Below are 23,062 nucleotides of genomic sequence, written 5' to 3'. Positions count from 1 at the left end.
ACATACACACACACACATGCACACACACACACACACACACACACACACACACACACACACACACACACACACACACACATCCACACACACATACATCCACACAATTAGACACACACACACACATGTGCACGCACAAGCACACAGGCACACACACACACGACACACACACACACACACACAGGCACACACACACACACAGAGGCAAGCACGTACAAGCATACACAAAAGTTGCAAGAGTAGGGGGTGGAGTAGGAGAAGGAGACAAATACAGTAGACAAGTGGGACAAGTGGGAGAGGATGAACAGGACTGGGCGGCAGCCATATTTTGTACCGCTATGCGGTACATCTAGTAACTTTCACTATTGACTGACAATGGGTTACTATAGGCTATATTAGCCTACATAGCCTGAAAAAAGCAAAACACTTATCCCAATAATATTCAAATAATGACTGAATAAAAAACCTAAGGACATGTATCCTTCAGAGGAGGTTGGTAAGTGGCGTAATGCTTTTTAGATGGTGTAATATGGCGATTTTTAGATAATGCACTAGACCACACCTTAGGTCGTCAATTGCCGCACCCCTGAGCGCATTGTTCATTAAAAGAGACGAGAATGGCGAAAAATCGGAGTGTACGATAGGAACAAGGTTTGTGTCGTGATAAGAATACACTTTGCGCTGGGTCAAAATAGGGCCCTGTGTGTATAATTATGTGTGTGTATGTGAGTAATGTGTCTGTGTGTGGACGTCTGTATGAATCCAAGTGAATGTGTTGTGCACATGAATGTGTGTGTGTGTGTGTGTGTGTGTGTGTGTGTGTGTGTATTGTGTATGTGTATTTAGGTTCACATGTACACTGTATGTGTAGGTGTATGTGTGTGTCTTAATCAGGTGTGAAAGTGTGAGACCATTTTCAGTCTTATAAACCTCCGTTATCATTTTCAGCTGCTGAAAATAGCAGGTCTGTGTCATCAGCCTCCTAAATGGCCTTTAAACGGAGAGTGTGAATTTTACAGCGGAACATGAGAGGAACATGAGAGGTATGAAGAACTTCCTCTGGGTCCCCAACAGATGGGAGCGCAGGGCACACACACACACCTCTACAGCCCACACAAGGCGCCCACGTTCTCCTCAACTAGGACACTCTCTAAGAATGTTTCCGGAGTGTTGGGTGTTGGGTATGCTTTATAACTTTAGCTATATGTGGGATATATATAACTTTACATATGTGTATGCTATATAACTTTAGTTGTGTATGTGTAGGCTATCATATATATCATCACTTTATGTATCTTTTACAAATAAATAATTGTGTAGCCTACTGGCGCGCATTGATAATAATCTAATTTTCATTCATTGTTGACATGGAGGCTGCAGGCTGGGGTCCCGGGACCTTATGAATACACTGCTAAAAACCACAAAATCCAGGTACCAGGAGGATTGGGTAGGAAAATACGAGAGAGCGCAAGTAGTAGCAGTAGCAGTTGTTAGGACAGGGAAAGTGCAGGCAGCCACGAGAAGGAGTCGCATGCATACAAATATTATGTATGTCTGGGTTACACAAAGCTACAAGAACACAATCATTGTGTTTCTTAATGACTGACAGTTTAGTTTATATTAAAAAAAAATGTAGACATAAAGTAGGCCTAGGCCTATTAGCGTTACAAGTGTTATGGAAAGGCCTGATTTACATACACACACTGTTAAAGCACAGTGGTGTTTGTTTTTTATAATGACATTTGAGTTCATGATTGTAATGATTTTTGTTGAGTAGGCTATTTTTTGGTTAACCTAATGACAGACAGCTAAAGAATAACAGACAGACAGACAGTTTCTGAGGAAAGAAAATCAGCTCAAGCTCTAAGAGGAGTTTGAGGACTGTTTCTGACCTGCCTGGTTATCAGACATAACATAACATATTATAGTGTTATTTAATTTCCCAGCAGGGACCTGCTTCCTATTTTACACTGTGAAGTGTTTCTCTCTGCTAGCAAAGCCTAGCCTAGCTTAGCCTGAAGGTGACAGAGCAATTAAAGACAGTTCTCACCCGAGTCCCTAGAGGTGGATAAGTGTTATCACTTTCCTAATGTACTTCTGCAATGTTAAGGAGCCCTACCACATGTGTCTGGCTGCTCCAGGTTCAGTATGGTGACACATGCGCGTACAAATGTGTGCAACAGCTGAGTGCCGTGCCAAACGGAGACATGGGAATGGAACGGGACGGGACCGGACGGGATGGAACTCCAAATGTGGCGCTGCTGTTTCTATAGGAACAGGAATGTTACAGACACCACAAATGGACAGGCTGTGATTTTGTGTGTGTGTGTGTGTGTGTGTGTGTATGTGTGTGTGTGTGTGTGTGTGTGTGTGTGTGCTTTTAACAGGGCAGGGCAAGCACATGTGGGAGTGCATACCCACGGAGAGGGAGTGCTTAGATTTAGGGGAGACGTAATGGTCACTGCTGAATGACATGTACTATACTGTACAGAGTCGTTGCTTAGGCTACTGCCTACAGGGTTGCTACCATTTAAACCACACTGAAGCTTGAGAAGAGGAACAAAACATATTATACCTGCTCTCAACATATTTTCAAGTATTATAAATGATTAATAATCAAATGTACAAAATTGTTTTACTCGGTTTTATTTTATTTTCAGTAGATGTCTGCAACATAAACTTCTTCTTTTAGCACCAGTCATATTAAGGCACGTTTTGATTAAGAATGTCTGGTTATTTCTATTTTATTTCTATTATTTTTCTTCAATTTTACAATGTTGGCCCCATTGTTCTCCGTAGATGAGAATATGCTTTGTCATAACATAAACTTCATTGTTTTCCTTTTTGTGGAGAATATTAAGCCTAAACTCAACACACATGGGTAGAGGCACTGCTCTGTAGCCGACATGGCAGGTGATGGGAAACAGCAAACTTTAAAGGCTGCAGGTGTGACATATTCCACTTATTGTTTCCAGCTTTCTGCTCTCTCTGCAGGGCGCATGTAAAACTGTGGCCACTAGAGGGAGCCATGAGTGATTATCTTTTTGGTAGTGTAAGAGAATAAATCCATACAAAGGAGGAAGATAACTTATAGGAATGAGCTTATTACCAAACAATGACAAACAATCATATTATTAAAGAAAGATATAATTTCAACATGTCAACAGTTTAGTTCCATTCCATTTTATTTAATGAGCTTTTTGGTATTACAAAACACACATTGATTTTGAAAAGATGAGAGACAGAGCTCACCACCAGCAGCTGTCTCCCCCCTCTGTTTCTTTCTCTCTCTCTCACTCACCCTCCCTCTACTCCTCTCTCTATCTCTCTTTCGCTCGAATGTGAACAGAATGTGCTACATGGGGTGCATGTATGATATAGGTATGTAGGGTATCATATGTTTTCCTACAAGTCCCTGCCACCACCCCCACCCTACATCTTCCTCTCTCTCCCTCCCCCCTTCTTCTCTGTTTTTCTCTCTAGAGAAAAGCATATTTGGAGTTTTATTTTTAAATGACTAAGGTTAGACAGTTCAACATGTACCTTAACATGCCACACTAGTGAAGGACAGTGCTGAGGCCGTGACTACCCGCTGACCTGATTTAGTCCTGGTCCTTTTTAGCATCCCATGTCAGATTGCACATGGTGCACACGTAGCCCCGTATACAACTCCATAACTGCTTTAGGCAGAATCGGCCCCCTGGGATCCAGCACTGTGACAGACACGAGAGGAACACTGCATCCCACAGACACGAGAGGAACACTGCATCCCACAGACACAAGAGGAACATCCATCCGTAGCTAAAGGGGCCTTTAGATAATGCAGAGACCGGTACTACTGGGTAGTCCATTACCTTTAACAATCCTGTGCAGAAAGCATCTTCCTTTGAAGGAGGTACAGTATGTGTCTGAGGTAGTGTTCCTTTGAGTAGACAGAAGAGAGAGGGCTTCCACTTGCTGTTCCAAAAGCTCAGAGACACCTGACTAAGCACACAGCAGAGTCATGAGGGTCTGATGTGGTTGGGATATGGTGAAGATGGAACAGGTATAATCGTGGGCATTTATACTTCTATCGTTATTTATAGCGAGAGAGAGAGTGAGAGAGAGAGAGAGGGGGGGGGGTGGGATGTATCTCCCTATCGCCTGAGAAAAATTAATTTGGCCTTTGCTTTGAGTAGGTAAAGCAGAATATACATACTCCATACTCTGCTATATACATACTCCATACTCTGCTATATACTCCATACTCTGCTATATACATACTCCATACTCTGCTATATACTCCATACTCTGCTATATACATACTCCATACTCTGCTATATACATACTCCATACTCTGCTATATACTCCATACTCTGCTATATACTCCATACTCTGCTATATACATACTCCATACTCTGCTATATACTCCATACTCTGCTATATACATACTCCATACTCTGCTATATACTCCATACTCTGCTATATACATACTCCATAGACTGTGAGCTATCAAGTAGCATCCTGAAGGGCACGAGTGTGGATGAGACTGTGTGTTGTCATGGGCGCTAAAGGCACCTATCAGCATAAGTAGCATCCTGAAGGGCACGAGTGTGGATGAGACTGTGTGTTGTCATTTGGTGTTAAAGGCACCTATCAGCATAAGTGCATCTGCGCGGACCATGATGCACTGCGTCCGACGTGTCAGACCACCTGTCCTAAAACGGACCAATCCGTAATCAGTCATCTGGAGCGGGAGCAGGATGCTGGAGTGCATCCGGGCGACCCAAAAGAGGAGTAATGATGCATGAGAAAGCTCTCAGTGAGCCTTCTATCCAGCTGAACACATGAGAGGGGGACCAGGGGGCAAGATCATGTGCCTTTACGCATAAGGAGCAGTCATACCTAAAACAGTGAACAATATTCAGATTAAACACATACAACTACTGTAAAGTGTGAGTGAATATCACACTGCCACTCTTTTGGGATGAGACCCCACATACAATGATGTGCTCACATTGCTGAATGCAAAGAGACGTTGAAAATGAGCTCATACAAAAGTTTTGGGCGAAGTTAAAAAAACAGGTTGATATTGACCTATATAACGTGTCTGAGAATTAATCAGCTGGGAAACTGTAACCCGCCGCTCATATATGGAGAGCATGCCATGTGTGAGGCATGTGTATTTTAGGCACGTCCAGCACAGCACAGCATGGAGCAGCACAGAGACCACCACAGATGGAGGGAGCGGACAGGGAGGGATGACGGGCTGGACGGCCCGGCATGCATGCATGCATGCTGACATGTGCTGTACATACTGTTCTCTTCTGGGGGATAGCTTTACATGTGCTGACGGTCTCCTACACTTATGCCTGCGCTAATGCCAGGGCCTGGTGGCACCTCCTCATGAAACACAAGTCCAGCACACAGCCACTGGATGTGGAGGTCTAACATGTTTACCTGGAAACAGGGTGTGTGTGGGGGTCGGGGTGGATGTATCTATAGGCTCTGGGTGGAGCAGCTGGTTATCGTGGGAACATGCCAGAAGGTTTGGGTGGCACCGTCACCTGTCGTTACCCCACCATACCAGCCGTCCACACACCACTCAGCCCACACGCCTCAGCCCACATCCACGCGCCTTAGCCCTCACCCCAATCATGCCCTCACCCCAATCATGCCCTCACCCCAATCATGCCTTGGCCCTCATCCAATCGCTCAGGCCAGGTGACTCCCAGCTGACTGCAGTCTTCACTGCTACGCAAACACTCATATACTCTAACAACAAGTGCTGTTGGCCAAATTAACCAAAATTCATCAAGCAGAGTGGGCTGGAATGGTGCGCGATACAAACATGTCATCTGGGGTGCTCTGATTAGGGGGGGTTTGGTGCAGATCACAATACAAACATGTCATCTAGGGTGCTCTGATTAGGGGGGTTTGGTGCAGATTACAATACAAACATGTCATCTGGGATGCTCTGATTAGGGGGGTTTGGTGCAGATTACAATACAAACATGTCATCTGGGATGCTCTGATTAGGGGGGTTTGGTGCAGATTACAATGCAAACATGTCATCTGGGGTGCTCTGATTAGGGGGGTTAGGTGCAGATTACAATAAAATAATTACGCACATCACTATGGGACATAACAGTGACCATGATTATTGGCGCAATTTTTAGTGATTAAAATCAAGCTGAATTAAACTGAATGGATTTTCATGATGTGGAAACAAATACCCAAATCTAAATAGTTCAATGAGCTTGAAAGTGTCCTTAGTCTTTTACCCACACAGTAATTTCACAGCATGGCAAAGCCACATCATGACCATGCTGAGGCATTGACATTCTGTGAAGAATATCACAGATTCATGCCCCCCAGGTATCGATTAAAATAACATTGTGCATGTACTCTAGATCAGTGTTTCTCAAAGTGTGGTCCGGGGACCTCTGGTGGTCCGCAAGCTAGTCCAAGTGGTCCACGGGCAAACATGGATAAATATAATATAGATGAGTTGTTTGCAATACTGAACCAACTTTTAAATCATATGAGTCCTCTGACACATTACTAAAAGAAAGGTTTTGAACAACTCATCTTGCCAGTCAAGGAGTGAGTTGTCCAAAACCTTTCTTTTTAGTAAACTATGTGTACACGAACAATGTTCTCAATGCTCCATCATCAAACTGCTCCACTCCAGTATGGCTATCCACAGCCACTAGCCATAGCTTCAGTACCCCCCTCCATTGTTGTTACCAATGCCACTGGCTACAAGCCCTTACCCACCTCACCCACCTGTCAACTCTTTCCCTACCCCACCACCACCACCACCACCCCCCCCCGCCCCCACCTGTCAACTCTTTACCCCCCACCCACCCCCCCAACCCCCACCTGCACCAGTGAATGATGGGGCATCTACATCCAATGCTGCCCAGGGAGCGACTGCTCCAGTAACAAGGCCAAAGACAATGAAAACCAGGTCAGCGATGGAGGACTGGGATGCCTGGGATGAGTCAGCTGACGAGGCACTCATATGCCCTGTGCACACAGTAGCCACCGCCGACGGCGTGTCTGTGCTTTACCAACCAGCGAGCAATGCAATGGCGGATGGTCACCGAAGTTTACAGCAACGGCCACAGACATCGTCAAGCAGTGTGTCACCTGTTGGCAAAACAATCACAACAAGAAGGTTAAGTTGCCCATGCTGAAGACACCAGCTCCACCAGGACCATTCAGAGTTCTCCAGATAGATTACATCACTCTTCCCAAGTGGCTACCGAGATGTTCTGGTTGTCCTGTGCAAGTTCTCCAGGTGGATTGAGGCATTCCCTGCACGATCTGGAACTGCACTACACACTGCCAAAGTCCTTGTGAAAGACATCATTCCCCGATGCGGATTGCCATAACATAGTCGGCAGTGAAGGTCCAGGGTGAGAGAAAAGTGGATACATGCAAGCCATTGCAAACTAATAGAACCGCCTGAAACATGACGCGCTTGGGTAGGGTACGAATTCTATCTGAGTTTCCGCCGATCTTCTTTTAGGGGTGAGGTGTGAAGAGGGGGGAAGATTCACGGGAGACTTTCATTTTGACAGGGAATTTATGACGTCAGGAGAAATTAAAGGTTAGGGATCCGAGGGTAGAATCTTTCCTTTGAGAATCCGAACATGCTCAGAGTGTTGTGGTAGTGGACTCTTCTTGACACAAACTCATGTTATGAAAAATGATAGACTTAGATAAGTCTTATAATTGATTTTGATTATTAAATATGTGTAATTACTGATATATGAAATGTTTAATCTGAGGATACGATTGTGATTGCCGATTTTTGAGAATGATTACAGTTAAGCTAGATCGAGAGTAATCCTGTAGTCCTGGTTCTAGAGGTGGGTTTCTGGGGACACCCGTAAGGGAGCTGAACACGCACCAGGGGGGGACCAGGGTTGGGAGGATGCTACACCCCTATAATAGATGATTATATATATATATATATATATATATATATATATATATATATATATATATAAATATATACACACTGTTGTTTTCATGACTATCCTTCAACTGATACTGCTCTTTCTTTTCACTCCACATGTGCCTATGAGGTTGCCGGGAGCCACAGACAACATCTGGGACAGAGACTTTGCCTTTGAACTGAACTGTATAGCCGGTTTCCTGAAGTTCCAAATGACTTTGTTTTCCTTTTCTTTTGACCCTTACAATGTGAGATAATCATCAGCAACATAATCAGTTTTTAAGTTTTCTTTCAAGGTGCCTGCACTTCTTTTCTTTTCCTTAAAGTGCCTGAGAAGTAATGCTTGGTTTTATTATTTTTCTATTTTTTGTTAGGACACATCAGACTCTTTGCGATTGTTTGATCTATAAAAACCCTGTTTTTTGATTGATCAAGAGGGGGGACTGTAGAATTCTGGGGTATTCTCACTGTATTCTGATGTGTTCATATGTTACTTCTGTGTGTAGTATACAACAGGGAGAGGTCCATATTATTGTACATAACTGTGCCTTAGGCCTGTGTACCAGCAGGAAGGTCATACAGGCCGATGTTTAGGAACATCCGAGGAACATCAGTGATAACATGGGCCGAGGGAGACAGCATGTCTCCCTGTTCCTATCTCCATCTGGCCAGAGCCGTTTTTTGTACACTAGTTGGCACCTGCCACGTTGGCATGATTGACGTTTGTATGTTTTAGTATAACAGCCTTTGTCTTAGGTTTTGACACGGAGACGGATCGAGGAAGCGACCCGAGGAGCATCTTCTGTCGGAAGGCTCAGCAGCCGCATCTAATAACAACCACAACTGTTAGACTCTGCACAGTTTTACTGTTTGAGACTAGCCTGTGTTCTGTTATTCATTGTTGTACCATCTACAATAAATCATCATCTAATCGCCGATCCTGATCCCGCCGTCAAGCTTTATTGACCATCTTCAATACAGACCTAAACACAACGCAACAACCAGAGAATCCAACAACATGAAAAAATATAAAAATATTAAAAATCCGTTATCCATTCTTTAGGACGGCACAGTAAATGGGTAATTGTTGCTTATTTTGATTTTCAATTGAGCACAGTTACTGTTTTCTGTTCAGAAGTTAAACATTTAAATGATGCGTCAATTTTCTATTGGAAGAGTGGAAGAGAGCCCCGCCTGAAGTTGTTCGTGATTTTGACTCATTAGCCTACTTTAGACATTAATAACGAAAACTTCGCCGATTTTTGGGAGATGGCACGTTAAACAAAGCTTTCAGCCTATGTTGAACATATCTACAGTATATTTGAATACCATGGCCATGCCATAAGCACTGTTTGACATGGGACATTTTTGCTTATTTAACACTTATTTAACACACTTAACACTTATTTAACACTACGCTAGACTAGGTTTCATTAGGCTAAACGAAGACACAACAGTGAGTAGCCTAAGCCTAATTTATCATTTATCCATTTATTAATTTCAACAGCAAATAGCCTACATTGCTGTAGGCTACTGAACCACGCCCGTAAAAAAGGCAAAAAATCCAATATTAACTGAATTTTACTTTTGTTTCCAATCCAGTTTCTGTTTTTTTCTTTATCTTGCGTGACTAATGACACATTTAGAAAATAGCAGCAATTATCTATTTGCTGACACAAAAAAAAAAAAAATTGGATTATTGAACACATTTTTATTTGGATCAGATGGATAGAGCAAATAGAACAAAGCACTGCAAAGCGTTACACGGACCTTTGCTGATACATGGTTTTTATGTTTTATGCTGTATTTGGGGGTTGTGTGAATGTCCTGTTTTTTGTTTTATTTATTTGTTTGTTTTTTTGTTTTCTCTGTGCGTGTGTTGCACACTTGTGGTTTGTCTTCATGGTGTCTCTTCATGGTGTCTCGTTTTTGTTTTTATTGTCTTGTGTTTTTTGCTGTTTTTGTGATTTAAATTTCATGACCAACTTGCCTGTAACAACTGGCCAAGTCAATTAGGACTGCAGTTGGAAATGAGCCCGCGGGCTAGCACTGATACATTTACAGACATGCTGATCAATGTGCGTTGTCCTAATAACTAAATGAAATTAAATAAAATGAAATTATATCTACCTAAATATTATAAACAAATAAAATCCATTCTCTGTCGTTACATTGGCTGAAGCTAGCAAGGAAACTAACTAGGGATCTAGGGCACCAATATGATTGAAGAGTAAACGGATACATCTGGCAGGCATCCCATATTAAGCATCCCATTTCAACTGGGGAAATTTAGCAGCACTTTACACATTACACAACATATACCATCTATCATCACAGGGAGACCAAGCAAGCTATTCTATATTGGTGCTGCTGGTGCAGCCAGAACTATACGCCCTTGTTCTCTATAAAAGCAATGTCGGGGGCATAAATATAGATCTCTGTTTGAACGACATGCACAGCACTGTGCATCTGAGGGCTCTGGCAGCAGATTCAGTCATCTGCCCATTTCACTTATAGCTTAGCATTAAACTGTGACACTGCTGCAAACGGGTCAAACTCACTGATTGTATCCCAAACATCACAGATAGCGGCCAATATAAATTGGGTGTTATTGATCACTGACAATGTTTCACAGAACGGATTTAAGATTTCCTGGTTCCAAAAATATAATTGCATACCTTAAATAGACAAACTGGAGAACTTCGAGCTAAACCAGACGTTTCTGAAATGTATGAAAGGCAGATTTACTACCCCAGGAAGTTTTCTGATTGGTCGCGACCTTTGCCGCATCACATCCATAATTTCGAAGGTGTAATTGGGGATTCGACAGAAAATAATCCCTGGTGCTATGAAAAGGTTAATAATACGATCTAAATTGGTGGTATATTATATGCTTAATAGTAGATGACAAGTGTCTCAACATTGACGGTGTCAAATGATTTTCTGAATTTCCCGGTAATGTTGTGCTACGTTTAAAAATATCCCCGTTTTCCTCACGGAAGGATACAACGCGCTTTTTCACAGAAAGTAGTGCCGGTTAGTTTAGGGATTAATTGCAGCCGGTGTCCGGATGCAGCGCCCATAGGTCTCTGCAAGCAGGCGAAGGTAAGAACCAGCCAATTAAGATGATAGGGCACAAGGCTAATGCATTACTGATGCAAAAGTAGGATAGAATCAGGAAAGATAACCACATTAAGGGGCCACATTACTTAATTAACAGCAACATTTATTTTCCCACGTAGACTGATGATGGCAACGAAATGCAAAAGATGAGGGGTAGATGTGGACTACAGTCTCTGTTGAGTCAAAGAGGAATGTGACTGGATATTGACTAAAAGGCTGATTTTTAGGCTGTTGTAAAACCATTTTTAGTTTATCAACAGTATTGAGCAAAAGTTTGTGGCACTTCTGGGAAAATGCTTTAATGATGGCATGAATAGTTTTTCTCATCCAATACATAAAAAGTGTGGTAAACACAGAAAAATCAATTCAATATCTGGTGCGACTTTTGTCTTCAAAGCATTTCAGAGAATTTACCAGATTAGGCTGTCTTTGTCTATTTTTTTAATCCATTCGCAAGTTGTTCTGAAAAAAATATGATCTGATTTCCTTCAACTCTTCAGTCTGCAAGCTGGTGCATTACTCTATTTTAGTGGCATATACTGTACATGTATCACTGGAATACTTTCAATACTTCAACAGAATTTTACAATAGCATATTCTTAATAGAAATAAGTCTAATTGCCTTAAATGTTTTCCCAGTAATGTGTATGGCTTTGTAATTTAGATGTGTATGCTCAACTGATTGTAATTACAGTAATATGTATGCTGGTGTGTTGAGTTTGTGACTGCAAGTTTACCTGGTCAAAGAATTTGCATTCTCAGATTAATTTACTGTATGAATGCACCATCCTTACAAGTCACTCACTGTTATTTATTTCAAATTCATTAACCGGCACCTATTTCAGTCAAAGTGCAGGATATGCACTACTGTAAACATTTTTATTTTGCCCTATAGTTAGATGGTGTACTCACCCCAATGGCATAGTGAATGCACATTAAGCTGTATGTGGGCTATGCCCTAAACAGAGACAAATGGCATTATCTGGTGTCATGTGATCCCACCCCAACTCTCAGAGCAGACAGCTGGGGAATGTATGCAACTGTTAGGAACCAGCCAGCTGACATATCCTGCACGGACTAATGCACCTCTCAGAGACAATGATGGCATATGGCATTACCATAGCTCAGTGTTAATGGGGCACATGTTTCATAGATTATGCACAGTGTACATACTTGAAGCATATATAACTGGTTGTTAATTTGTTGTTTATTTGAAAAGGTTACATTTTTATTGGTATTCCTCAATCACAGCTACATGTGCCCCAAACTGGAACGTTGAGCCTCCTGAGAGCTTCTGTTAAATGAGAATGTCCTAGAATAAGCAGGAGTGTGTGTGAAGCTGAGGGAGATTGACCAGCACTCTCCTAACCCTCTGTTGTGTTGTGTTGTGTTGTGTTGTGTTGTGTTGTGTTGTGTTGTGTTGTGCTGTGCTGTGCTGTGTTGTGTTGTGTTGTGTTGTGTTGTGTTGTGCTGTGTTGTGTTGTGTTGTGCAGGACCCCAGCAGATCCTCCCATCATGGCTCAGAAGATGAAAGACATGGGCTCTGCCTTCATCCAGCAGCAGCAGCTGCATGCTGCCATGGCGGACACCTATCTGGAGCATATGTGTTTGCTGGACATCGACTCTGAGCCCAACGTGTTCCGCACCACAGGCATGGTCTGCACCATTGGTCAGTACCTCCTCAGCGTCTCTCATAACTTACAGTAATGGCTGCACATGCTGTAGGGGGCTGTTTACTTGGTTCTATTCACCTGATAGAGCTTGTTCTGGTTCAGCCCCCTCATTACGCTCATCACTCATTCAGACACAGCCTGTACAGTGCAGTGGTCCACTCTCTCGACTGACTCCCTGCTGGCCTTGAATGCCTCTTAGGGTCTATGTAACATCAATGAAGTTGGAGTGTCAGAATTTGTTTTGTTGTGTTCATAATGTGGGTGGAATGAATGTGGGTGTCAAGTTCAGTTTCTCATTCATGTGTGTGTGTGTGTGTGTGTGTGTGTGTTCAGTTTTTCATTTGCCCTGTGGAAGCCACATAAATGTGACTTTTTGTCTCATGGAATGCTCTAAAACATTGATAAAATATAGTACAATAGATCTATAGATATGTGATAATATTGGCATAACAGTGGTCATAGGCCAATAAAAAATATTATGCAGACCTGTTCTACACTGTCATTGGCAATAGGTGAAAATGAGTTTGAAAATATTGGCATATCAAATATTTGCAAAAATCTAATATAAGTATATAAGTATAAGTATATATACTTTTTTGATCCCGTGAAGGAAATTTGGTCTCAAATTTTCCCAATCCGTGAATTAGTGAAACACACTCAGCACACAGTGAACACAGGTGAAGCACACACTAATCCTGGCGCCGTGAGCTGCCTGCTACAACAGCGGCGCTCGGGGAGCAGTGAGGGGTTAGGTGCCTTGCTCAAGGGCAGTTCAGCCGTGCCTACTGGTCGGGGTTCGAACCGGCAACCCTCCGGTTTCAAGTCCGAAGCACTAAGCAGTAGGCACATCCCTACAAAACAATACTGAAATAAATGCTGTGAATGCTGAATTAAACACAGAGAGCTTGCGTAAACAAACAAGGAAGGAAGTCATTTGAAAAGGTCTGCTCAAAAGCTCTTCTCAGATAAAAGATGTGCATCTCTGCCCTGTGTGCCTCCACAGGACCTGCCTCCCGTTGTGTGGACAAGCTGAAGGAGATGATCAAAGCCGGGATGAACATCGCTCGCCTCAACTTCTCTCACGGCTCTCATGAGGTCAGTGTGTCCTTGAATCAGGCTCCGCCGCATTTACTGATTCCAGTGAGCCGTAAATCACAGAAGAGGCGACAAGGAAAGGCCAAGGTCGTAAAGTAGAGGCCAAGGTCATGGACCATGTAATAGTCATGACTGAATTCAGTAATTGTGGCTGGTGGAGCTATTTTTAACAGTAAAACTGGACTTCATATTTGGTCATTACCACCTCACCTCTTAAATAGTTTTCCTTGTCTAGGTTTGCGTGTTTCTGATTAGGGGCCAATAGTTCTCCAGGTGCCCATGCAGCAGTGTCTATTATTAGATTATTTATGAACGGATATGTGGCTAGTGGGGCATCCAATATGCGAAAGTGCCTCAGCACAAAGCTCATCTCGTATGTATGTATACTGTACATGTATAAATACCCAGGAATGTACCAGCCCACAAGGCCTTCGTGCCAACGGCAGTGTGACACGGGAGTTGGAAATGTACCCAGTCGGATAAACACCAATTATGCAACTATAGTATTACAGCTGAAGACGAGCCTGCTGCGCTGTTGCGCTGCACAACTGTTGCTCTGCAGGACGAGGTGTCCGTCCAGCAGAGAGATTCCACCTACCGAGTTATTTTACTGTAGTGGGCAGGACAGACACCCATCAGAATCAGAACTAGAATCAGAATCCTGCCGCACAGACACCCATCAGAATCAGAATCAGAATCCTTGTCAAAGTCCACTGTCTCAGGTTTTGTAGGCCTATACAGTAGGTCTCCTTTTCACTTTGAGTGGAAAAAGTAGAGATACAAGTGAACTTGGTCCCTCCCTACCCATATCAAACATGTTCAAACTAGTGCTATATTCTGCTATTAATCATTTACAGCCAACTAGGTCTTGTAGATTGGTGGTTTTCAAGTATGAATACATTTCAGGGCTCCAGAGTGCGACCAATATGCGACCTAATTTTTCAAAAGTGCAACTAAAAAAAATCGAAGGTCGCACCGGTGCGACCAGCTATTCGAGAGAGGAAAAAGTGTCCGCATTGAAACTCTACCTTTGGTTCAATAACACATATTTGGCCAATATCGTGGTTTAAACTAATCACAGATAGTGAAGGGCGGGACCTCCCCTCTGATTGGCCGTGGCCCAGTGCCTGTGTGTAAATTTGAAAATGCGTGTGCTGCAGAGAGAGAGAGAGAGAGAGGTCAGAGACCCGTCAGATAAACAGAGTGGATGTAGTTGCATTACAATGTGGTCACATAGGCCGAGATAAATGTCCCCTCTCCCCACTGCCTTTCAGCGGCTGGCAGCAGCAAACCGATCAGACGAGCCCGAGATGACGAGATGAAGTTTATCGTTGCCTACGATAGGCCTAGTGAAACTTCCCTTCACCAAGTTCAGTCCGAAATAATTATTCACCAGAAAAATAGTTTGAACGTAAACCCGACGTACAGGAATGCCACTTATGCGCCAAATTTATAGGAGTCATTGCAGATAAGAAGACGTCTTAAAATTGCGAACAATGCATACAAGGCCTTCCCGAACGACAGAGATACAGATATCGCCGAAAAGGAGTGCGTCATTGACCGCAGTTACATGCATGGAGTAGGCTAACCCGGTTTTCAACAGCAATATTCTTTTTCCGCGCGAGTTGTGTAAACTCATTCTGATGGCATCAATCAATTTAATCCGGTAGCCTATTTGGCGCAAACCGAATATCGCTGCTACATTTAAAGCCCGAATATTCCCTGCATGTATAACTGTGGTCATTGTGTACGGTGAATTAAAAGGACACATTTAGATCGAGCATGGCAATAATAATAATAATAGGCCTACAATTTCGTTACTGCATTAACCATAGTGATGTTCTTATTGAAAATTTAAAAATACTAAAATTAAAAAATGTAAATTGCATTGTGGGGCTGTCAAATGATTATTGCAATCATCATTGCAAAATCAGATAAAAATCCCCCAGGCTACTTGGAACATCTCTTTAAATTGTGCTCAAATACATTTCTATGGAAGATGCTAGCATGGCGAGCTGGTTTAGCCAAGGCCTAAAGATCATGAAGGATAGTCTGTAAGACATTGAGCCATGGGATGTGCAGTTTGTGCAGAAGCCCTTAAAAGACGTGCACTGTTAATTTACTCACTGTTATTTTTATTTAATTCATCTTGAGATGTTTTAAGTTTAAATTTCAGCTCAGTGAAGCACTTAAAGCACCAACACTTCATTAAGTTACTTTTCTTGTAGAATTGTAAATCATAAGTCATAGGACAACCTAAAAACTGAACCTGCTGCGGTGTTAAATGCGATGTGGTTAAAAATTTGGGTGCACCTAACTTTTGTGCTGGTGCACCTAAGAAAAAAAGTTAGGCGCACCAGTGCAACCAGTGCAAAAAGTTTGTCTAGAGCCCTGCATTTAGGCCAGATGTTTACCTGATGCAATAGCTGATGCATGTTGTCCATGTGTTTGCAGTACCATGCTGAAACCATCAAGTTCATCCGCGAAGCTGCAGAGAGCTTCCAGCCTGGAACCGTGGAGTACAGGCCCGTTGCCATCGCCATGGACACCAAAGGCCCCTGCATCAGGACTGGTCTCATTAAGGGCGTAAGTACACCGCCAGTCTAACTAGCACTTCTGACAACCTGACACACCTGATGCGCTCTTCCCTCCTCTACCTCCCTCCTCTCTACCTCCCTCTCTTCCTGCCTCTACCTCCCTCCTCTCCACCTCCCTCTCTTCCCTCCATCTCCCTCTCTTCCCTTCTCTACCTCCCTCCCTCTCTTCCCTCCTCTACCTTCCACTCTTCCCTCCTCTCCAACTCCCGGCTCCCCCCTTATACTGTGTATGAAGTTAGCCACTAACACCGTTAACTAGCCCCATTTTCTAGTCTTACCTGAGGTTATTCACTTCCTGTGCCATCTGTGGCCTGTACCCTGCAGAGTGACACTGAGGAGGTCAAGCTGGTCAAGGGCGAGATGCTCAAGCTGACCATGGACGACCAGTTCAAGGAGAATTGCAACGAGAAGAACGTTTGGGTTGACTACAAGGACATGCCCAAGGTCGTGGAGGTTGGCAAGCACGTCTACCTTGACAATGGCTCCATCCGCCTTATGGTCAAGAGCGTTGGTAAGTCTTCACATACCCAGGTGTCCACGGAAATACTGCTCCATTGGGAGATGATGAAGACCAATTCTTATCCAAAAACCAAGCACAGTTTAGCACTAATTATAACTTTAGATTATTTAATTGTCCAGTAAGCATATGCCACTATGCCTCCAGCTGTTGACAAAAGACTTGATCGAGTCATTCTTTATTATGCTACCACTGTGTAATATCTCTTCCCTCCTAAATCCTTGCCCCTGGCCTCACCTGTGCCTGCACACCTGTCCCCAGGTAATGACTTCCTGGAGTGTGAGATTGAGAATGGCGGTACACTGGGTAGCAAGAAGGGAGTAAACGTGCGCGGCGCATCCTGGGACCTGCCTGCCGTGTCAGAGAAGGACACGAAGAACCTGCAGTTCGCTGTGGAGCACGGCGTCGACATGGTGTTCGCCTCCTTCATGCGCAAGGCTGCCGACGTGCACGCCGTCAGGAAGGCCATGGGTGAGAAGGGCAAGGACATCAAGGTCTTCAGCAAGATCGAGAACCATGAGGGCTGCCGCAAGTAGGCGTTTCTTCATGAAGATTATTCTAAACAATACCGTCAAAATAATTCTAGTCGGTCAGTTTTTTTAAAAATATGTATGTCCATTGGTTTAGGTTTGACGAGATTATGGAGGCTAGCGATGGCATCATGGTCGCCCGTGGTAACCTGGGCATTGAGATGCCTATTGAGAAGGTGTTCCTGGCTCAGAAGATGATGATTGGCCGCTGCAACAGAATTGGCAAGCCCGTTATTTGTGGCATGCAGGTGAGCAGTGCAGTGCCAAAGCAGATAGCCTAGCAGTGTGGCAGGGTAATTACCGTGATAGCCTAGCAGTGTGGCATGGTCATTAGCGTGATAGCCTAGCAGTGTGGCAGGGTCAGTAGCATGATAGCCTAGTAGTGTGGCAGGACCATTATTGTGATAGCCTAGCAGTGTGGCAGGGTCAGTAGCATGATAGCCTAGCAGTGAGGTAGGCATTGCTAAATTCTTTCTTGCTGCACCTGAGTGGGTCACTTTTCCACTTTGTGTCTGACAGATGCTGGAGAGCATGATCAAGAAGCCCCGCCCCACTCGTGCAGAGAGTGCCGACGTGGCCAACGCCGTGCTGGACGGAGCCGACTGCCTCATGCTGTGTGGTGAGACCGCCAAGGGAGAGTACCCCGTCGAGTCCGTCCGCATGCAGCACAAGGTGAGCAGGGCGCCCCCTACGGACCACTGTAGTTATGGCAGTTATCAGGCGCACACATTAATCTGGACCATTGTAGTTGGGGCGTGTAGTGTGGGCTTGTAGCCTTTCTGTATCTGTCCGATTGACTGAAGTAGCAGTGGGTGACTAATCCAGATATAAACATGCTCAATGATGTATGCTTGTATATTTTCTGTAATGTAATTTTACTAATTGTTTATTTTCCTGTGTCTATTTCACTAGTAGTGTATTGTGCTACTTTTATATATTATTAACCTTTTATCAATGTGTCACTCTGTGTTTACTAATGCTTCTCTGCACCTGCTTTCTGCCTGCTTGCCTTGCCTTGTTTCCCCCTCTAAACCCCTTTGAATAGCTCCTGTTGCATGCTGGTTTGTGTCGTGGACTGAGAGTGCGCTCAGTGGTGTCCTTGGCCTATGATGGGTCACTGTGGATCTCAGACTCCCCCGACCTGCTGTGTAACCAGCTAATGGCAAACAGCCAAAGGTCCACTTCTCCTACTCCACCACCAGCCGTCGTCACTCAGCTCAGTGCTATAGCCACTTGCACAGGTCTCCTGGCTTGGCACTTCTGGATTGGTCCTTTCTGGGTTTAGCACTGTGGGCTATCTGAGTTTTCTGGTCGGGTTAAGTGAATGCATGAAGTTTGGTAGTAGTAGTTTGGTATGCATGGGTGTTTTTGTGTCATGTTCTAGGCTAACAAATCAACATGCTAAATCCTGAATACCTTTCATCAAGAAAGAAATATGAATCAGTTAAAGCAGGCCATGTTGTATATGTTCAGTATATAATATGTATATATTATAATATATGATATGCCAGACCTGAACCAATCAGTGCAACAGTTTTAGTAGTTCTGATGTAGTACTTTGAAACATCACCTATGACAAAACACTGTGTTTATATGTTAAAAAAAAAGTTTTTTATGTTTGTAATGTAAACATTCAGTCTTTTGGAATCACATGTTAAGTACGGTATGATCTGAGTTTTGTCCTGATGTCTTTATGTGTGTCTCTGTCCAGATTTGCCGTGAGGCCGAGGCAGCCATGTTCCACAGACAGCTGTTCGAGGAGCTGCGTCGTACCTCCCACCTGACCCGTGACCCCAGCGAGTGTGTTGCCATGGGCGCTGTCGAGGCCTCCTTCAAGTGCTGTGCTAGCGCAATCATCGTCCTCACCAAATCTGGGAGGTCAGAGAGCACACACACACACACACGCAAAAACAGACATAGACAAACACATCATCACCTGCTCCAAATACTGTAGGTCTAAAAAAAAACATGCATGTATGTCAAACACACACACACACACACACACACTGTATACCTATACCCGGCTGTTATCCATCACTGTCTTGCAGAGCACAGTGCTGTGAGATCATTTTAACACCAATTTGTCATTTGTGACTGTCAGGTACCATGGAGACAGGCAAATTTAAACACACACACACACACACACGTGCACAACACTCACTCACTGCTCGAACACTGACATTGCGGCTATTTTGTAACACGTAAATTGACACTGAAACTGATCTGAGCCAGAGTGGAGTGAAGCCACACTGCTCTCATCAGTGTTTCACAGGGGTTGTAGTCACGGCAACGCGCTATATTCTTCTACATACAGTATGTGCATATGATACCGGTATATGTAGTATTTAAGCTGCTGAGTGTTAGCTCTGCAGGCTGTAGGGGGGAGTGTTAGGTCTCCTCTCTGGTCTGTCCTTGCTGAGGAGCAGTGCAGCTGAAAAAGAAGCCGGCATAGTGCAGTGTCACATGTAGTGTAATCTCAGGGTTGATATAATCACAGGTGTTGTCTCAGGGCTCATATAGTCTCAGGGGTGATATAATCACAGGTGTTGTCTCAGGGCTCATAAAGTCACAGGTGTGATATAGTCACAGGTGTTGTCTCAGGTGTGATATAGTCACAGGTGTTGTCTCAGGTGTGATATAGTCTCAGGTGTTGTCTCAGGGCTCATATAGTCTCAGGTGTGATATAGTCACAGGTGTTGTCTCAGGTGTGATATAGTCTCAGGTGTTGTCTCAGGTGTGTCTGACCCCTGACCCCTGTCCCTCCGCAGGTCTGCTCACATGCTGTCCAGGTACAGACCCCGCTCCCTCATCATGGCCGTGACGCGTAACGAGCAGACAGCTCGCCAGTGCCACATGTACCGCGGCGTCAAGCCCGTCTTCTACAACAAGCCCGCTCACGACGTCTGGGCTGAGGACGTCGATCAGCGTGTTATCTTCGCCATGGAGATGGGTAAGGGTCCAGAGCTCCTTTTGTTTTACCACCAGTGGTGTAGTGGACATAGCTATGGACACAAAGTATCATGCTGCTAATGGTTTTAGCTCTCTGGACAGGAAGTAGTATACTGCTATGGGTTTTAGTTCTCTGGACAGGAAGTAGCATACTGCTATGGGTTTTAGCTTTCTGTTGGAATTGGTCCTGTCCTGGCTTAAGAGTCAAACCTTCTCCCTTCCTTTCTCTACTCAGGCAAGCACCGCAAGTACTTCAAGTCTGGCGATGTGGTGATCGTGGTGACTGGCTGGCGTCCAGGTTCCGGTTACACCAACACCTTCCGCATTGTTCTGGTGCCTTGAGTGCCACCTTTGGACTGAACCACTTCCCCTAACCCCCAAAACTCCCCTTAAGAAGGAACCCATGAGACCCACTTTGTTAAACAGACATGTGGAATGTAAGGACCTCTAACTGGCATTCCTCCCAGAAGACTCGTGGAGGATGCCACTCACTCAGTAACTGTGTAACTCTCCTCCCCACACAAACAAACCCACGAACCAGTGTGTCATCTGCATCATCCAAACACGAGCAACAGCGTTGGGCATCATCAGCGTGTATGTGTGTATGTGCTGTGCGTGTGTGTGTGTGAGTGTGTGTGTCTACAGTGTGCTGGGAATCGTGAAGACCCTGCAGTTCTACAGAAGACCGGTGGGGGTCTTTCTTGACCCCCCCACTCCTCCGTTAACCAGCCTCTTGGCTGCGCACGTGGGCCGACTCGTAGACACTGAACACACGCTGTGGCGCCCAATCATCACTGGATTTCCACCTATTAAAGAGATGACCACCTGCAGTGATGTGTTGCTCTCTGTCTCTCTCACTAGATTTCCTCATTTTGGTTCAGAATTAGGATAGTTGATTTCATGCCTCTCATTAGTGCCATCTGCAGGCAGCTCTGAGTAGTGAAATTCAGTTCCAATCAGTTTCTCCTACATTCACCATACTACAGTAACATTACAGCACATTCACACACATGAAGGTCCCCCTACCACCATGACCCAAAATAATGGCACTCAAGAAGGTGATCATGTATACCTCTTGTTTAGAAGCAATGTAAGCTTCGAATTTCTATGAAAGGGTATTCAAGAGATATAAACCTGATTTCCTAAATGATAATGCCAGCGCGTAAAATGTTTTAAAAGGTGGTTTTCACTTCAAAACCCTCAATCTGAAGAGCCTGTCATAGTAAATACATATAGAACACAACAGGGTATCACAGGTTATACCTCAGACAGATTGGAAGGGGAAAACACACTTTAATAAGTCTTGAAAAAAACATTAAATACTAACTAAGACAAAATAAGAATAAAAGGTTACACTTTACTTGACAGTGTCGACATAAGAGTGACATGACAAGTCATAAACGTTTATGACATAACACTTCTGTTATTAAGTGACATACGGTTTTTGTCATCACAAGTTAGGGTTAGGTTATGGTTAGGGTTGGGGTTAGGATTAAGGTTAGAGGTTAGGATTAGGGTTAGGTTTCATGTGTCATGACAGTATCATGTGTTCATGACCGTGTCATGTCACTCTTCTGTCGATACTGTCAAGTAAAGTGTTACCGAATAAAAAACCTTTAGAAAATAAAATTAAAAAACAGAATTCAGGAAAAAGTATTTAAAACCATAGAACCTTTCTGTTTCTGCTGTCAGGGACACCAGCCACTAGATGGCAACATGTCTGTCATACCCATGCCAAAGGAAGGCTGCACCACACAGCCCTGGATGAGCAGACTAGAGACCAGAAATATTATGGATTCACATTTCCTTTCACCTCAGAGTGTGTGAGAGGCACCAGTCACTAGAAGGCAGTGTGTCTGTTCAGCTTGCTATGCCAGAGTTATGGCTGAATCACAGAAGTACTATATGAACAGACTAGAGTTGTTATATATATATATATATATATATATATATATATATATATATATATATATATATATATATATATATAGAGAGAGTATAGATATAGATGGCCCATTCAACCCAGAGCTCGCACACAGCACAAGATGTAAAAAACATTGGAGAACCCTTTTGCAATTATGTAAGCACATAATGTAATCTGAAAACTGCTGCCCTGTTTACAAAAAACAATGCAACTGATCTCAGCTGGTATTCTGTCTAAAATGGAGTGGAATCGAAATTTCTAAGTGACCCCAAAGTTTTGAACGGCAGCGTAAGTTTTGAACGTACTTGCTTTACAGTGTATGACATCTGTAAAGTGAGTCATTGGGTGAGGAACATGACCTGTCTGTAGTTACTGGTGAGGAGTGGGTGTGAGGAATCTGTCCATGGTTACTGGTGAGCCAGTGGGTGAGGAACCTGTCCGTGGTTACTGGTTAGTCAGTGGGTGAGGAACCTGTCCATGGTTACTGGTTAGTCAGTGGGTGAGGAACCTGTCCATGGTTACTGGTTAGTCAGTGGGTGAGGAACATGTCCTGTCTATGGTTACTGGTCATGTGAAGGCCTGCTTAGTACTGTATGTCTGCAAATAGAAAATGAGAAACCAAAGTAATCTTTATTTATTTTTAGTTTATTTATTTGAGGATAAATAATGAATGGATGAATAAACATACAGTAAGAGTTATTTACTCTTA

At 43.7% G+C, this 23,062-nt stretch overlaps 1 protein-coding gene across 1 annotated transcript; it reads left to right on the top strand.

The window, feature by feature from the left end:
* The first annotated feature begins 11,012 nt into the window (after positions 1–11,012).
* LOC125303082 (pyruvate kinase PKM-like) lies at positions 11,013–21,259 on the top strand. Its single transcript, XM_048256593.1, has 11 exons — positions 11,013–11,050; positions 12,562–12,737; positions 13,745–13,836; positions 16,291–16,422; positions 16,758–16,944; positions 17,212–17,482; positions 17,578–17,728; positions 18,000–18,152; positions 19,192–19,358; positions 20,249–20,430; positions 20,665–21,259. Exons 2-11 carry the CDS (start codon positions 12,584–12,586, stop codon positions 20,769–20,771), a joined length of 1,596 nt encoding a protein of 531 aa, XP_048112550.1. The 5' UTR covers positions 11,013–11,050; positions 12,562–12,583; the 3' UTR covers positions 20,772–21,259.
* The last annotated feature ends 1,803 nt before the right edge of the window (positions 21,260–23,062 follow it).

The sequence above is a fragment of the Alosa alosa genome, chromosome 11, assembly GCF_017589495.1.
Source record: "Alosa alosa isolate M-15738 ecotype Scorff River chromosome 11, AALO_Geno_1.1, whole genome shotgun sequence".
NCBI classification, from domain to species: Eukaryota; Metazoa; Chordata; class Actinopteri; order Clupeiformes; family Clupeidae; genus Alosa; species Alosa alosa.
The sequence above is the reverse complement of the archived record's forward strand: the minus strand, read 5'-3'. Positions and strand labels throughout refer to the sequence as shown.

Coding starts and splice junctions, on each gene's coding strand:
- LOC125303082 (XM_048256593.1), top strand. CDS start 12,584: ATGGCTCAGAAGATGAAAGACATGGGCTCTGCCTTCATCCAGCAGCAG. Junction 12,738..13,744: donor AGGCATGGTCTGCACCATTG/GTCAGTACCTCC, acceptor GTGCCTCCACAG/GACCTGCCTCCCGTTGTGTG. Junction 17,483..17,577: donor AACCATGAGGGCTGCCGCAA/GTAGGCGTTTCT, acceptor CCATTGGTTTAG/GTTTGACGAGATTATGGAGG.